This window comes from Embiotoca jacksoni, unplaced genomic scaffold (assembly GCF_022577435.1).
Source record: "Embiotoca jacksoni isolate LCO1_2020_lvr unplaced genomic scaffold, fEmbJac1.0.p SCAF_6, whole genome shotgun sequence".
Taxonomy (NCBI): Eukaryota; Metazoa; Chordata; class Actinopteri; family Embiotocidae; genus Embiotoca; species Embiotoca jacksoni.
This window is the reverse complement of record NW_027185414.1, coordinates 13,400,300-13,416,349: the sequence shown is the minus strand read 5'-3', so window position 1 is coordinate 13,416,349 and position 16,050 is coordinate 13,400,300. Positions and strand designations below refer to the sequence as shown.

The following is a 16,050-nucleotide window of genomic DNA, read 5'->3' as shown; positions in this document are numbered from 1 at the left end:
GCCTCATGCTACCTCTAGTGGTGAGGGCACTGGCAAAATGCAAAAGTGACCAAAAATCATCCAGAAAGGATGAGGACAGAGAAACGGTCTGTGGTCACCACCTGTAGAACCGTTCCTTTATAGGGTTGTCTTGCTAATTGCCTCATTTCCACCTGTTGTCTGTTCCATTTGCACAACAGCAGGTGAAATTGATTCACAATCAGTGTTGCTTCCTAACTGGACAGGTTGATTTCCCAGAAGTGTGATTGACTTGGAGTTACAATGTGTTGTTTAAGTGTTCCCTTTATTTTTTTGAGCAGTGTACTATTTAGAGAACGCAGTGTCTACAGTGAACAAAAGATTAACTGTAAGCCTGCTGTTCTGTGACAAGTTATTGATGGTGCACCAGTATCATTTTATGAGATTTGTATATTTTAGCATAACTAAATACTTAAATTATGAAGTGTTTGCTGAGTAAACCGTACAGAATGGGACTCCTCCTAAGTGTAGTATAAATCACACAATACCCAAAACTTTTTCTTTTTCTTTATTCTTCACTTTTGATCCATCGTGTCACAGCATTCAGAATTATTGGCACTCCTGGTATAGACAAGCTTAACACATGACAAATAAATCAAGTAATCAGCTATTCCTTCTGCTCACAAAGATAAGAAATATTGCAACAGGAGTTAAATTCAGCCTTTGAAAGATGATTACAAAATTGTTGGCACTTTGTTGTGTTTTTGGCATCCACACAAATCCACCCGACCGTAGTGTGATTTTAACTTCATTTCTAACTGCTTCAAGTATAATCCATCTAATCATGCATGTCTCTGGAATTCAACGAGTAATTTAGGATGACTGTAATTTTCTCAGCAGCAGCTACCGTGGCGGCCATCATTTTTGCAATGATAAGAAAAATGGAAAAAGTCTAACTAAATTTAGAAAAACTAGTTGAGTATGAAAAGTGTATTGCATATAGCTGCTACTTGGTCTGTTTATCTTTTTGGTCATCTGCACCAAATGCCAATAATTCTGGAGGGCATTGTAAATACATTTCAGTGAAAGAAGTGCAATGTTTTTTATGTAGGCAATCTAAAATAACCACACACATTCTTCATTAAGGTGGAGAAGGTGTGATGGATAGAGTTGTGCCTCACTGAGACCCCCATCCACTCCTCAAGCTACCTTCCTTAGAGGCCACAGAAAACCCTGTCACCTTTACAAGCAACACAAAAAGTTTAAATTAGCATCAGATATTTTATTTTGAACAACTGATTTATGTTTCATCTAATGTCCTATTAATTCAGTGTGATTCCTATAGTCCGAACATCACACGAAAGGTCAAGCCTCAGTTTGTGAACACAATTTATAGTGTCACTCTGTGCAGGCACACCCTGGGGCTGTAAACATGAGGGTGCTGTTATTCTGCTGACATCATACCCTAACTGTCATCCAAAAAACAAAACTTCAAATCATATGGCAGCCCAGAGCGCCTCAAGAACTCTTTGCATGAAAAACACCAGGATTGCATGTGTTTGTGTGTGTGTGTGTGCAACAGATAGGACAGGGAGAGAGGAGGAGAGTATGTAGTTTGCACATCTCAACATCTTAGAGTAGAGTGTCCAGAGTTTCTCCTGAACTTGTCAGCAACATGAAACATGAGTGCCTGGTGGCAGATGGAGGCCTTTTGGTCCGCTTTGTGTCACCACTCTGGCTGTGTGTCTGGCTCTGGGGTTTCTCTCTCTGTGCTCCAGCTGTTTCACGTCAGATATCATGGTTGCTTTGGCCTTTCCAGCTTCACTAAGGGCTCTGCGGTGTCTGAGTCACTGTGGTGCTTTCTCTCTCGTGGAGGCTCGACTTTGCTGCAGCGTGTCCACGAGGGGGAGCGCATGTACCCACCTCGGGGCAGCGCAGGGTGGTGGGAACCTGAGAACAAAACACAAAAGGACTCACAGGAACCCAAAGTCTTGACGGACAGTTATTTCATGTAATATGGAAACAAACAAAAGGAACTCATGCTGTGTAGCTGACATGTAAGATGATCAGGATCACACTGATTACATTTTAAATTGAGGTAAGAAACTGTTTTCTCACAACTGAAGCATCTAAAATGATCCAAGAGAATACAAGAATATTTCTAACACAAATGTGCAGACTCTTTGCATGAAGGCGTAAATAAATAAACACTAGAAATAACCTCTCTGCTGCAACTTAAAACAGCCTCACCCTCTCATACCAGCTGTTTCTTTTGTTTTATTTTTAAGATTAGCTGTACAAAGATTTCTTTTGTGTGTGTGTGGTCATTACCGTTTCAGACCACTTGGTGGTGATGTCGAGCCTCCCAGGAGGACAACAAAGGATAGAAGGGTTGACTGATTGAGGGCTCACAACTGCCTCCGTCTGTTTACTACTGGTATGAGCCTAATGTTAGGTCTCCTAAATAAACGTCATACTCCCTAAAGCCACATCAATTTCCTTACATGCATTAGAGACGGAAAGACAAAGAGATAGAGAAAGGGGTCAGGAAGAAAAGGCATATTGATCTCAGCTGATTGATGGCATCTCCACTGGTTTTTAATGAGAGGGACATCAACCTCCTCAGCATCATGGAGACAGTCTGCTGCAGCAAGCGCCACAAACACCTGCTGATGGCTGCTTGTGCTCTCTATGCAGTTATATAAATGTCTGGCTGCAGTGTGTACAAACTATATTTGTGTAAATGTGTAACTGTCTGAGTGATGCACGTACAACTGTTTTGCATTCCTTGTTGCTTTGCTCGGATTTCTCTTCATATCCAACATCGTGGCATCTGATTAAAAGACTGATGAATTCAGGGGGAAAAAGAAACACCGAGGAGTATGTTTGCAAACCAGTCACAAACCTCCCCACAATATAAATAGATTTTCCCTTTCTCTCTTCTCATTTATGAAGCTATGGGGGTACTGCGCTCTATTCCTACTGTGCTGCTGGCTAGCTGCCATTAGATCTTTCTGCATAACGCAAGGTTTCAGAAACACCACACTCTTCTACCAACAACCAGTGAAGGCACAGGGAAAACAATTGTTGTGGAACACCAAATTTGTGTTCATATGTGCACATGTACATGCACTGTCTCTTTTTTACCCATTTAAGGTAAACAACACTTGTTTTACTTGTGCATGCTACCACTGACTGACACAAGACAGAAAGTTGCTGTTGCTGCTGCTGCTGCACCCTCTGAGGGCTGAAACTTAACAACATGCTTCTCCTCTGGTCACATATCAAGATGTGACATCACTGCTAATGTGCAGATTGGAAACACCTGTGTTGGTATCACTTATTAGGGTGTGGCCTGTTGTATTCCTATCTGTTGTGTTTCCAGTGAGATCTTTCTGTCCTCCACTACAAACACTACTGATGTAATGTAGTCGAACAGTATCACCGAAGGATCTGAGAATGATGCATTACATACTCAATACTCGACAAACTATGGATGCAAAATGAATTTGTTCATTTTTCTTATTTTCTGCATCACTTCATCCATTAAACCTACTTTTTATTCTGCCTCAAAACCATTAGCTCCTTTAACACAACTCCTATGACTTGAATATAAAAAAAATAAAAAAAATAAAAAAAAAATCAACACAACAGAAACCCAATAGCACATAGTCTGCAAAGGCATCATTTACAATTGTGTTACTGGTCCAATGACAAAGAACAGGGGACCAAAGATAAGCCTGTGGTAGTTTTTCAGGAATGTGGCTTTATGGTTCATCAAGCTCATTTGAGTGTGAAACAAATAGCAAACCAATTGGACATCATCCTTTTGTTCAGCGTCTCTGTAGCTGCTCTAGAAAGAGACGCTCGATGAAACACCAGTTACTGTTTGTTCTCAGCTCTCTGGATTCTAGCTATGAAGTACAACCGATAGAAATGAACAGAGGGAAACTAGAAAAAACAGACAGTAGAGTAAAGAAAACAAACAAGACACAGACATGTATAAGTAATGTACAAGAGGAGTTCCTGATGATTATGATAAGTGTTTAAATGGCTTTTGAAGGATCAGGCCTTGTTTCCATCAGGGGAAAGTGAATTATTTAAGAACCTACATTTAGCATGAACTCCCTCATCCATCTTCTGCTCTTCTCTTTCCCCTCCTTCCTCAGCTCCTGCAGAGCCTCCTGCTCACACAGCACAGCTCAATGCTACCTGACCCACATTTGCAATGCAAACTTCAAAAGAGAATAATTAAATTAAAGTCTAACCTTGAAGTCACCGATGGCTTTCATAGAATAGTTCTAATTCACTTTGCACCATACAGTGTTAGCAGGATTGTTCAAGACTTCTTGTGTGAAACTAGAGGGCTGAATAATGAGATTTTAGGCAATCCAGATGAAACAGAACAGCTGGTCCTCACAGCTGAGATTTGGGCAATAAGTCGCTGTATAGATAATTCCTTTCCCTTTCTCTCTCTCTCTCTCTCTCTCTCTCTCTCTCTTTCACACTCTCTCACACACACACACACACACACACACACACACACACACACACACTGCTGTCATTGTCTGCACAACACAACATCTGTATGAGACAGCAGAACATCTCTGTTCACATGAAAATTATTCAGTTTTGCAGTATGGTGTTTTCTTTTCCGTTAAATATGTATTGCACAATTAAGCTAAATTAATTCAAAACATTTAGACGGGGATACAAGTCTGGCCTACAAATGTTTACAGCAGCAAACATTGCTTGCAGCATTCACCAAGACATCAATTTACACTGCGTGTTTACAAGGCCTACTTTAAGCTGTACTGTTATTTTATTACCGAATGTCTTTTGTGATCATGTGACTTTTTGCAATTCTTAGCACTACAATCAAAACCTTCTGCCATTGGTCTACAGCCATCCTGGTGGTTACATCTATCTTAAATTGTTATCTATCTTCTGTGAGACAGACATGGAGCAGGAGACTTGGAATCAGGATAAATAAAAAAAGGCAAATAAAACAACAGGCGATGAAGGAGAGGAGGATTTTGTGTGTGAAATAAAAATAGCTCACTTGTAGAGTGTCATACTCTATGTGGACCCTTTGTAATCGCTTCATGTTTTATTTTGGAATCCTCCACCTGTCTGTTTTATTTCCTGCCATTATTTAGTTTCCTGGCAGTTTCTGGACCCACCGGTGTCTCGTTTTCCCATCAGGTAGCTCTGTCCTGTTAACCTCACAGTGTCTACCAGACCTTTGTTCTGGTTTTTTCCATTTGTGTTTTCGGACATTGTCTGTTTTTTGAACTCTCTTTACTTTAATTTACTGCCTCAGTGCCATGCACTTGAGTCCACCACCTTCCTGTGAACCCTAATAGAGAGAGGGTTTTTTTTGGAAGAGAAGCACCACTTTTGAACGCTTTTGATGTCAAAAGGTTGAAGACTTCCAAAAAGGAATAAATGTTCCCTCTATTCTCAAAGGCTGAGCTATTTTTTATTCATGATTTAGGCTGGTAAAAATACAAGAGTGAGTGACATGCTACTTCATTGTGAGAATGTCTAGAATTATTAACAATAAGAACTCATCACATGGTCAAGAATTATAGGGTGTTTTTTTTTCTCTTGGGTTTAACGGCTGTAAAAAATAATTGTTTAACATCATTATAGCAGTGTCTGGCTGTATATCTCCTGAAAGCAGGGCTTCCTCATGAAGAGCAGAAAGTGGAGCAGCAGATTGGGGGTTGCTTGGCTGTTGCTGCATCTCTACTGTCTGGCTACTGAAAAGCAGCTGCGGCCTGTGTCTAATAAGAGGCGGAGGAAACTTGGTGTGGTGGAGTTGGAGAGGAGTTAAAATGGTGTTCGGCTGAAGCAGGATGGATTCAAGTGTTTGCAGAGAGGCTATGTCATATATTAAGTTACAGACTTTTTGTTTAAGGCTTCAGTTTTACCCTGAACGTCAGTCAACTTCTTTAGATGCTCTCAGAACCTCGTGCATCATGTGTTTAATTATGATTGAGTGAATAAGAGCATCTTTTTATATATTTTTTTAAAAGCTGTCAAACTTTGTAGAGCTACTACTATTCAACAAATTGATCTTGTAATGTGAGCAAAATTTGACATGATGCATCAAAGACATTAAAATCATAAGTGAACAGATCATAGTGCCGTTATTCACCAGGAAACAACTCCAATGAATAATGCTGCTCTGGAACTGTGTAAATAAGGTGATAATATGTCAGTGTTTTGTTCACTACTTGTTTCTACTGGGGTCTCAATGTTCCAAAAATTGGAGGTTTAAGTAAATCGGCTGCTATCACCGATCTAGTGTGACTGAGTTGGTAGAGTTCCTGTAATGTTTGAAGCCTAACACTACGGTTGTCAGCATATCATTGTATATACCCTACAGTACATACATGCATAAAACACTGTGCATAAAACAGTGGAGACAAAGGAAAATAATTTCTGGACATAAGATACATCTTTAATTTAAATAAGTGTCTGTGGCGCTTCAGGCAGCAACATATAGCACAGATGGCCCTGTGGATATCTCACATTTAACAAGCTGTGCCATGATATAGAACATTAGCAAGAAACAGAAATGAGAAGGAAGGGAGGGAAAGATGCTGTTGAAAAGAGAGGAGCGCATATAAGGGAAATTATAAAAGCCCTGTTTCGTAAGGTTTTAAGATGCTTGTTAAGGTTTGACATGTTTGATCACACAATCAGCACTGTGGGTTTCAGTGGATTCAGACTGCAGATTCAAACCGTCTTAAGATATCTGCGTACATGTAGTCAACATCTTCCTGTTTTGAACCGATTATGTACTCTCACACAGAGTATGAGAATTCATTACAGCCATAATTAATGATAAAACCAAGATTGAAAGTCTGTTTTGTTATTTTGTTAGAAAATGTGTACCAACACTATCCTTGCACAGAATATGCATTATGTTGCTTAAACCGGACCTTTAGCTCGTGGGCTGGCATGAAGCTCTATGTGCATGCTGAGAGGTGGGAGTAGCAGAGGAGAGAGTTCACTGTCCACATGCAGGAAATATGGTAAATATTTAGTGCTTCCCCATGCAAATAGTGAGAAAGATGTGCTCGTCTTTTCTTTTGTACCTGCTGCAGTGACACAGTGAACTGTCTCCACTCTTTAATATGCACAAGGCTCATCTACTGCACTGCATTTGATTAATTTGGCCTGTGTGTGATTGGTGTAATGCAGTCCCAACTCAACATATCTTTTCCTTGCTGCTTTTCAGAATAAAAGAAATCACTTGTATTCTAAATGAGACTAATCTCCATAATCTAAATATAAATGTCTCGTAAGAATCGTTAGACCAGGCAAACTGCTCTTTTCACTTCAGGGACTTTTTAATGAGTCCTTGAAGGGGTCACATGACATTTCAGATCGTTATAACTCAGCAGGCCTTTTTAGGACCCTGCTGGGCCATAATGATATAAAAACACTCTCACACACCCACAGTCATACACACAGGTTTGCGTTTCCATCCCTTTAGAGGACTTAATCAGTTCCTGGACACTAAAATATAACTACTCTATTCCTAACCAATACTCTAACTTTAACCTATACTCTCACTTTAAACCAAGTCTTCAAACTAAAATTTTATTATAAGGCAAAAGGTTGCAAAGGCATCAAAAACCATTTGGTTGGGTTTAGGGAAAAGATCATGGTTTGGGTAAAATAAATAACTTTATGTAAGTAACATTATATGCATGTATGTCACTAAAGTAGAATGTTACATTACGTAACTGACATTATTTTTCTCATCCACTGAAGCACCGGTCTCCCGGGAAAGACTCTTCCCAAACTTCTACTTACATGGACTTTATCACTCTTGGTGGCTTCTTCACATGACCCTCTGCAACCTTGGTCATACATACATGCTTTTTACGCCTGGGTCAGGCAAAATGTGACACTGACACAGCACCCACTTGTGGACTGATGGGTGTATTACATGCTCTGGCATGATATCTAACTTGATTAGGGTATCAAATGTTTGCTTGTTCTCATGTCAGAAAGTCAACAATTTGCATGAGACGTAGTTTTTTACATGACTGTGCATTTTTTTTCTTACAAACCTTGAAACAAACTAATGTTGTTGTTTTTTTTTTTTTATAAATTATTATTGTTTATTGTAACATAAATGTACTTTAAATAGGCCTTACCAGCTGGGGACTCATTGTGGTTCTCCTCATCCGAGTCAGCAAACACTTCAGCCAGCTCCTGGTCAGACATGTCAGTCAGTTCAGTCAGATCCAGGAGGTCAAAGTGCACCTCTAAAGAAGACACACTACTCAGTGGTTCTGTGAGGCAGAGAGAGAAAACGACACGCTTTTAGTCTGGAGGGAAGAGCAGAGATTAAAATGATCCACTCACTTTTGCTGACAGTGCAGAAGAAAAGCAGCTCTTTAATAGAAGTGGAACGACTAACTACATATTTTGAACAACTTGAGTAAGCTTCTCTTGAATCTCCATTGTACTCATGATCAGATCAATAGTTGGCTCTTGAAGAACTATTGTAAAATCAATTTCATTTTTACTCCTTTGCTCACTTGTATCTGTACATCTCTTGCTCTCTACTGCAGAGATATTTCACAGAGTACATTTCTTGAATTTGCCCCCCTGCTGTAATCAGAGTCTCTGTTTCAGCATGACGCCTGTGTGTCGACACAGGCAGTGGCTGATGAATTGAAACGAGAGCTCAGTGAAGATGAAAATAGCCAGTTCTGTAACGCACTGTAATCTCCACTGGGTGTGTTGCACCTGTTAATTTCTCCACAGGCTCCTGATACTTCAGCAGGCAGGACTCTCCATTCCTGCACACAACGGGGTCATATTCACGGGACACCAGCCTGCCATGTTAAGTCAAGTCTGAATGAAACGCATGATTGGTCGTCCGTGGGTGCAAAGAAAGCGAGGGGTTGCACGACGGGTTGAAAGCTGTTATTATCCTGTAGTGTTTGCGTGCTGTTTTCCAGGCTGTTTCAAAACAATGTTTCAGGCTGAGGAAGCATGGCCAATCTCCCGCAGCTCTTTGTCTGCTGCTACATTTAATTCCCTGCATCATCCTCCTGATAGAGCACATATTGATTTGTAGAAGACGATTCATCTTGCTGAGGCAGTGGTTGGTCACTGGGCCATGTTTAAAATATATTAAGATCACTCAACACCAGAAATACCAGGAGACACGTGGATAGAAAAATAAAGAGGTAGTGATGATAAGAGAATACAAATGGCACTCCCTGCATTATCACACATCACAGCTATGTAGGACTCAACAGTCAGAGCGATTTCACATCCAAAGCTCTGGTCATGCGTCTATGTCTGCTGTCTGATAGTGGTTGGTTATATTCAAGGCAAAGCAAGTTTATTTGTACGGCACGTTTGAACAACAAGGCAATTCAAAGTGCTTCACATAAAAGCATCAAAACATATGGCAAAAGAAAGGGACATTTAAAAACAATTAACAATTATTCAGTGGAGAAGCACTGCAAATATGGTTGAAGAAACTCATGTAAAAAAATTTTTTTGTTTGTTTGTTTTCTATTTTTCATCACTACAAATTGCTTCGCTAGTGTGGTTGTGAATATATTTTACTTTTTCTCCAGGCTGAAAGTTTCTTGCATAAGGTTATCTGTCCTTTCAAACCTCCCTTCTGGGATGTAAGAAGAAACCAGAAGCAGTTAAACATGGAGGAAATTGTGTGGGAGGAGATGAAGATAAAAGCAGGAGGATGGGAGAAGAGGGAGCGCTAAAGCTAGGTAAGAAGTTAAATGTGAAACAATAAAAGGGAAACGGAAGAGAGAGAAAGTAGATGAAGATGACAGAAAGGCATTTTGTAAAACAAATCACACTCTCCATTTTCAGCCATTCATTTCAATTGGTTACAAGGTTATTCCTATCCTGCTGCGTTTGTTTTTTAACCACCTCTCCTCCATCTCTTTTTTTCCCCTCTTCCACACCCTGTCTCTCTGAATAATTAATCAGTATGTTTTCAATCCCAGGCAGACCCACTGAAACAACTGCCTCCCTTTCAAAAGCCAATCAGGGGAGCTCCGAGATGTCGGTGGATAGGACTGAGAATTTGTGCTGAGACCAAAAAACGGAGGGTCTTCCGTCTTAAGTAGATCCAAGAGACGACCACCTCCTTTTCACAGAAAGCAAACAGGCTGGTGGTCTGTAAAGTCACATTTTTGTGTTCCGATTAATTTTTAATCCTTCCTGACATATATGTAAATTTTATTTTTTTCAGCATGCCCCTAATATTCATGTCTTTGTAGTCAATGTGTGTGAAATGAACGTCACCTCATTTCACTGCAAAGCAATGTGAAGTTTCCTTTAATTCTGAAAACCACAGCAAAAAGATAATTGTTTTCATGGTGTTAATTTGGTGTTCTTAAAGAAGTTTTCCTTTTATTTTATTTCCCTTTTTCCTCCTTTCCCTTTTCTGCATGTAAAGATACACATGGATTCAACTGAAGGAACAAAGAATAGGAGGATGTGTATGAGGGAGGGGTTCACATTTGGGAGAAGAGATAAGAGAGTAGGAGGGATGTGCCTTGCATGTTGGATCTGAATAATCTCTCTCTCTCTCTCTCTCTCTCTCTCTCTGTGTCTGTCTGTCTCTCTCTCTCTCTCTCTGGCCACTCAGGTCATCAGTCCAGATTGTTATGTGCTCGGATGGACTGAATACAGTTGAGACGAGGATGAACTACCAAACATGCAGTGCCAAAAAAACAGTTGCTAAAGAAATTATTGTTCTGAGACCAATACAATCTTTAGCAAGTGTTTTTTTTTTCCCCCTCCCAATGACTGCAGTCCATGCACCATTTTACAGTGTTGTTCAAAGACAAAATATATAACCTTGTCCAGATGCTAATCAAGAACTGACAAGGGAATAATCTGTAATTTGTAACTCTAAATGCAAACTCAGCAAGGTACAGACCAGTGAGTGTTTCAATGGGAGTGCATCAAAATGAAAACATGCCACACAACTCTTCTCAAGTACATCATGCTTTATTCATCCCCCTGATGGTGTTTGGTAAATAAAGCACGGTTCACTGGAAGACTTTTGTGACATGTTTTCATAGAATAACATAAGCTATGCCCAAGCGTTTTCTTTGGAAATCCCAAATTCCTTTGTTCCTCACTGCGACTGTCCGTTTCTGCTTTTACAGAAACACAGAGTATGAGCAGTCAACATACATTTTTTAATCATCAATTCCCTCTCATCCGCCTGATCACAATAATAAAATGCCGTTTGTTCCCACTGCAGCTCTATATGGGTTTGTATTTATCTGTGCATCTACCTGTACTGCATGTTGCTGTTTTTCAATGTTGTATTTTCAGCAAACCAAAATCTAACTTGATCTTTTCTGGGATACTTATAAGATGCTCGTTTTTTTAAGGTATGCTGTTTGCCCTGGGACTAAAAATAAATGTTGCAGATGACTCAGGAGCAACTGTGGTCCCCCTTTTTTGAAGAGAAAAACTGCGGCACTAGTAGAGAATTGTTTCTGTGTCATTCAGGGTGAAGCTGCACAATGTGGTGCTTTACAAATCCTTGACGAATAACATGGAGTCAGAGCACCGATCATTTAGCTGACATCATCTTTTTGATCAAATATTTGAACAAATGATGATGTTTCTTACGGTTGGTCTTGGCTTGTCTTTGTCTCCGTGTACATATCTTACCACATCCTATTAGCGGACGTGCCAGGTACATGGCTAGTTAGTGGGTTACACAGAGACACAGACCTCTGGGGGAGCTGTCACTCTGAAAACGTGTTTAGTTGGTGAAGCACATAAAGGTTGTCTTGTCACCCATGTAGCCCCTGTATCCCTCTCTGCCTTTCTGTGCCCTGGGAGTCTGGCACATACAAGGAAGCCTCTGTATAGGACTGATGCACAATGAGTCCTTTCAGTGGAAGCTCTGGTGCAGTGATCTTTGAGGCTGTGGGACCAGAATACCTAAAATAGGCAATGATCCTTCAGCGGGATTCAAGACCTGAGAAGATAAACCTTGACTATATGGGACAAAAATATACTAAAGATAGCCCATAATTATAAATGTGAAATGATGTGTGCGTAACTAATGTATTAGTGCTCCACAAGATTCATTGTGCATCAATAGATTTTACAGCGCAACCCAGGATTAATTATCACCGATACGACTCTCTTTAACAGGAGAAATCTTCTGCTCTCCTTATCTCCTTCACTGAAGACACTCGCAATTGATCAGGTATTTCCCACCCATAATTAAACCGTAACACCTCTTTAAAGCCAATGAATATTCGCCACTATTTCACTCACCCTCTCTTTACCCCTTCCCATGTGACTTACGTCTCTTCTCAGTGATGTGCAGCAGGCTAGCAGAGTGTCCTGACAGGCTGCCCTCCTCCTCCCCAAATGGGTGCTGGAACAGCTCCTTGGATAGGTCACCTGAGCTGGAGGGCTTCAGCAGCTTCTGGATGTCTTTATTGGGCTCTGTTATCACAGACAGACACAGTAACAGAGGGTGAGCAAAGAGAATAAAAAGGTAAAGATTTGAAATAAAAGATGACATTATAAACTGTTTTATTTCTCCATCAGCCTTAGATCTAATGGAGCACAATTTGAGGCATCACAATAATATGGACACACATCTTGTGGTAATGAAAAAGAAGGAATTACTTGGAGATTTACTGTACTTACAGAAGACAGTGCTCGCTCCCGTGTTTATCAGTGATAATCCTGCTTGTGTAACCAGAATTATGTGTTTTCCAACTCAGACAGAAGCCACCCATTAATCCCCAGGTACACACACCTCCTAATGTTTAGGCATCTCAGTTTTTTTGGGCATTTTGCCCTATAATACATTCTTCCTAACATCCATACAGTCTAAACAGGTTTTAAATATGAGCAGTTTGTGTGCATGTGTACACACTTTGTTAAAGGTCTTATAGCTGTATGAGTCATTGAAAGTGGCTTAAAATGCTTTGAGAAGAAGTCTAATTCATTAATTGTTACATTATTGTCATTTTCAGATTTCTATAAAGAAAATTAATGCTGAAAGCCGAGTCATGCACTTCACTCAAAGCCGGTTGGAAAACAATCTCAAATATCTATTCAAAAAAAGTTCACACAGGCTGTTAAGGAAGTCTGAAAATAGAAGGCACTTAAAATAGCATGCCTGCAGATTCGGGAGCGTGCATAAACTCTGAAATGGTTAAACTTGATCAAGGTTAAGTGTTCACCTGTTTGACACAGCTGAAAACACAGTACAGTGAGGAAGAAGGCTGGGTGATGAAAGGACAGGTGTACAGAAGTGATGCACATTTAATGGTAAGAAAAGAGAAGGTAACCAGTACTTCAGGAGTTGCTGGATAAATATACTGTATCACAATGTAAACTATCCATTCATCCATACACCTGCTGTCTTTTAGAGGGTCAGAGAGCTGGAGGCTAACAGTACCACACCACTAAAAATGTACATCTAAAATGAAAACAAATAAGAGTCGTGCGTGTAGAGCAACATTTTGCATAAATTATTGCTGTATAGCCATTTCATGATAAAATGCAAAGTTGACGCAATATAGTGTGGGAGTAGAACAGCTTCCCGGTGGGCCTCACCAGATGGCTGGAACCATTTCTACTTGCAGTATGTTCCAAGAGCATTGAATTTCTTATTTCAGATGAAAAGTGTGCTACGGCCCAGGCAAAGGCTGAACATAACGGATTCTGATTGGACCCTGAGAAGTACGGTGTTTATTTCTGGTAATTGACCAATGGCCCCAGTGAGGAGCCACACAAACTGAAAAACTATAGCTTTACCTCTGCTGTTATAATGAAATGTTTGTTCAATATTTAGACCATCTACCAGCAGCTTGGGTTTCCATTTTTGTCATCGTCTTCAGCAAAGACACATTATTTCTTTCCATCTATCGAATAGTGGACTCTGGAGTTGCAGTGCATTCATACCAAACATATTTGCCATATTTTTCATCCTCTGTGTGTTGTGTAATGAAATGTAGAGTCCACATGGTTGACTATATGTGACATAAAGAAAAGGCGCTTGTTTTAGACCACAGATACATAAAAACACAAATCCACACCTATGTAGCTATATTGGCTCTGACTATACAGTATGAATCATGTATGCCCACATATTAAGATGAGTTTGGTTCTCAGTCGCGATGTTAATCAGTGACAGACAAAAAGAGCTTTTAAGAAAGCCACACTTTTATGCACATGTAAAAGGAAGACAAGTTTACACAGATGGTCTGATCTATCCACCACCTGCCGAGCTGGCTGGGAAGACGCCACAGGAAATTATGAGAATAGAAGTTTGCTGTCTCACGTGGACCCTTTTCAGAATGTGTCTGACCCTGTCTCGAGCTGTTAGCCAGGACAGTCTGCGATTCACCTAACCCTCGACAGAGAGGCAGATGGAGGGAGGTGTAAAGACGGCGAGAGGGGGAGGGAGGATGAGACAGATGTACTGTACAACTGCCAAAAGTTACTGTAAGTAAATAATGATAGTTGGAACAAAACATAGCAGGAAAAGGCATCGTCCAATTAGAAAACATATTGTATCTGCAAAAATTGCAATTTACAGTGGCAGAAAAAATATTTGACCCCAAGGCACAACAAAGTAATAGAGGTTGAATGCATCAGTGACAACTAATGTAATATAGTGACAAATAAACCACCTCTCTGCCTCACTTGGAACATTATGAGATGCATATCTTCTCATTTATCAAAGTTTATGTCCGATCTTTTCCTGCAGCACATGGGAATGCCATTTAAGACTTGGATACTATTAATAGAGGCTTGGATACTATTAATAGTATTGGATACTTGGATACTATTAATAGTATCCAAGTCAAGCGATGTAGATAAACGTAAAGCCAAAACATCAGCCCTTTGAATGATGGTACCGTATACTGCCACTGATGCATTGTTCAGTGCTACCACATAGCACAGGCTTTTCTGGACGGCTTTTACACAAAGGCCGTATACATCCACTATTGTTTTGCAATTTGTATTTCATCAATTAAGCTTTTGTGTGGTTGAGCTATAGTGGTAAACATTAAAAAAAAACAAAAAAAACTGCACTGTGAGGCCATACAGATTAAACATGAGGCTTAGATGTAGAAATGAGGAAAAGATCCCAGATAGAGCACTGTTGTACTGTTATATCTAGATTTAACCGATATTAGTGATAAACTCCTGACTGGACAAGAGTTAGTTACTCATATCACTAACGTTATTCAAGGAGATGATGGTCCAATCATTCAGCAAGTCCCCAATTACAAATATATGAAGAAAGACAGCAGGCAGATTCCTCATTGCACAAGTCACTCAAAATAGAAAAAAAGACACTATTGCATACAATACATACTGAGTGAAAGCAGAGGACACAGAATAGAAAGAATAGAAAATGGCTCTTACCTGGGCTCCCTGCCCCTCCCTGTGCCTCCATGCAGCTCAGCCGAGGGTGTCCTGCTATTCACACCAGCATCAGAGAGTGGAGGAGACAAATAGGGAAGAAAGAGGGGAGAGGCAAGGGGAGTGTGTGAATGTGTGTGTGCATATGAGAGAGTAAAGAGGGGTGGACACAGTGAGACCTAAGCCCTCAACTGACTGTGGGTTTCTGCTCCCTTTTTTGTCCGCTGCTGCTCTTCTATGTTTCCCGAACAGGTGATAGTGGTGTCTCCTGTCGCACAGTCCACCTGCCTCGCTGCTCAGCCATCAGAGCTGTCTGACTGCTGCTGCACTGCCTCACAGAGCGAGTCCGGCGCAGAGAGGGAGGTCTGGGAACAGCGACATCGCAGCAAATTACTAAGCCACTTGGTTTAGTGAACGCAGCATTGTGAGGCTTGGCTTGGTATGTACAGAATACACAGAGAGAGATCCAGAGCAAAAGAGGGAGAGAAAGAGAAAGGGAGAGAGGGAGGGAGGGCTGAGCTGGCAGCCTGCCCAGACTGAGAGAGAGAATGGGGATGGGGTGTCAGGGAGGGTTATGGACCACTGGAGGGGGGAAACTGGGTGTGGGGGAGAAAGACCATCCCAGAGTGTACGAGTTCACATATGCAT

At 40.6% G+C, this 16,050-nt stretch overlaps 1 protein-coding gene across 1 annotated transcript; it reads right to left on the bottom strand.

Moving 5' to 3' along the window:
- Positions 1–512: 512 nt before the first annotated feature.
- On the bottom strand, positions 513–15,868 carry dbndd1 (dysbindin domain containing 1). Its single transcript, XM_069173843.1, has 4 exons — positions 15,406–15,868; positions 12,316–12,459; positions 8,139–8,276; positions 513–1,908 (listed from the first exon to the last, which is right to left on the bottom strand). Exons 1-4 carry the CDS (start codon positions 15,434–15,436, stop codon positions 1,754–1,756), a joined length of 468 nt encoding a protein of 155 aa, XP_069029944.1. The 5' UTR covers positions 15,437–15,868; the 3' UTR covers positions 513–1,753.
- Between the last annotated feature and the right edge of the window lie 182 nt (positions 15,869–16,050).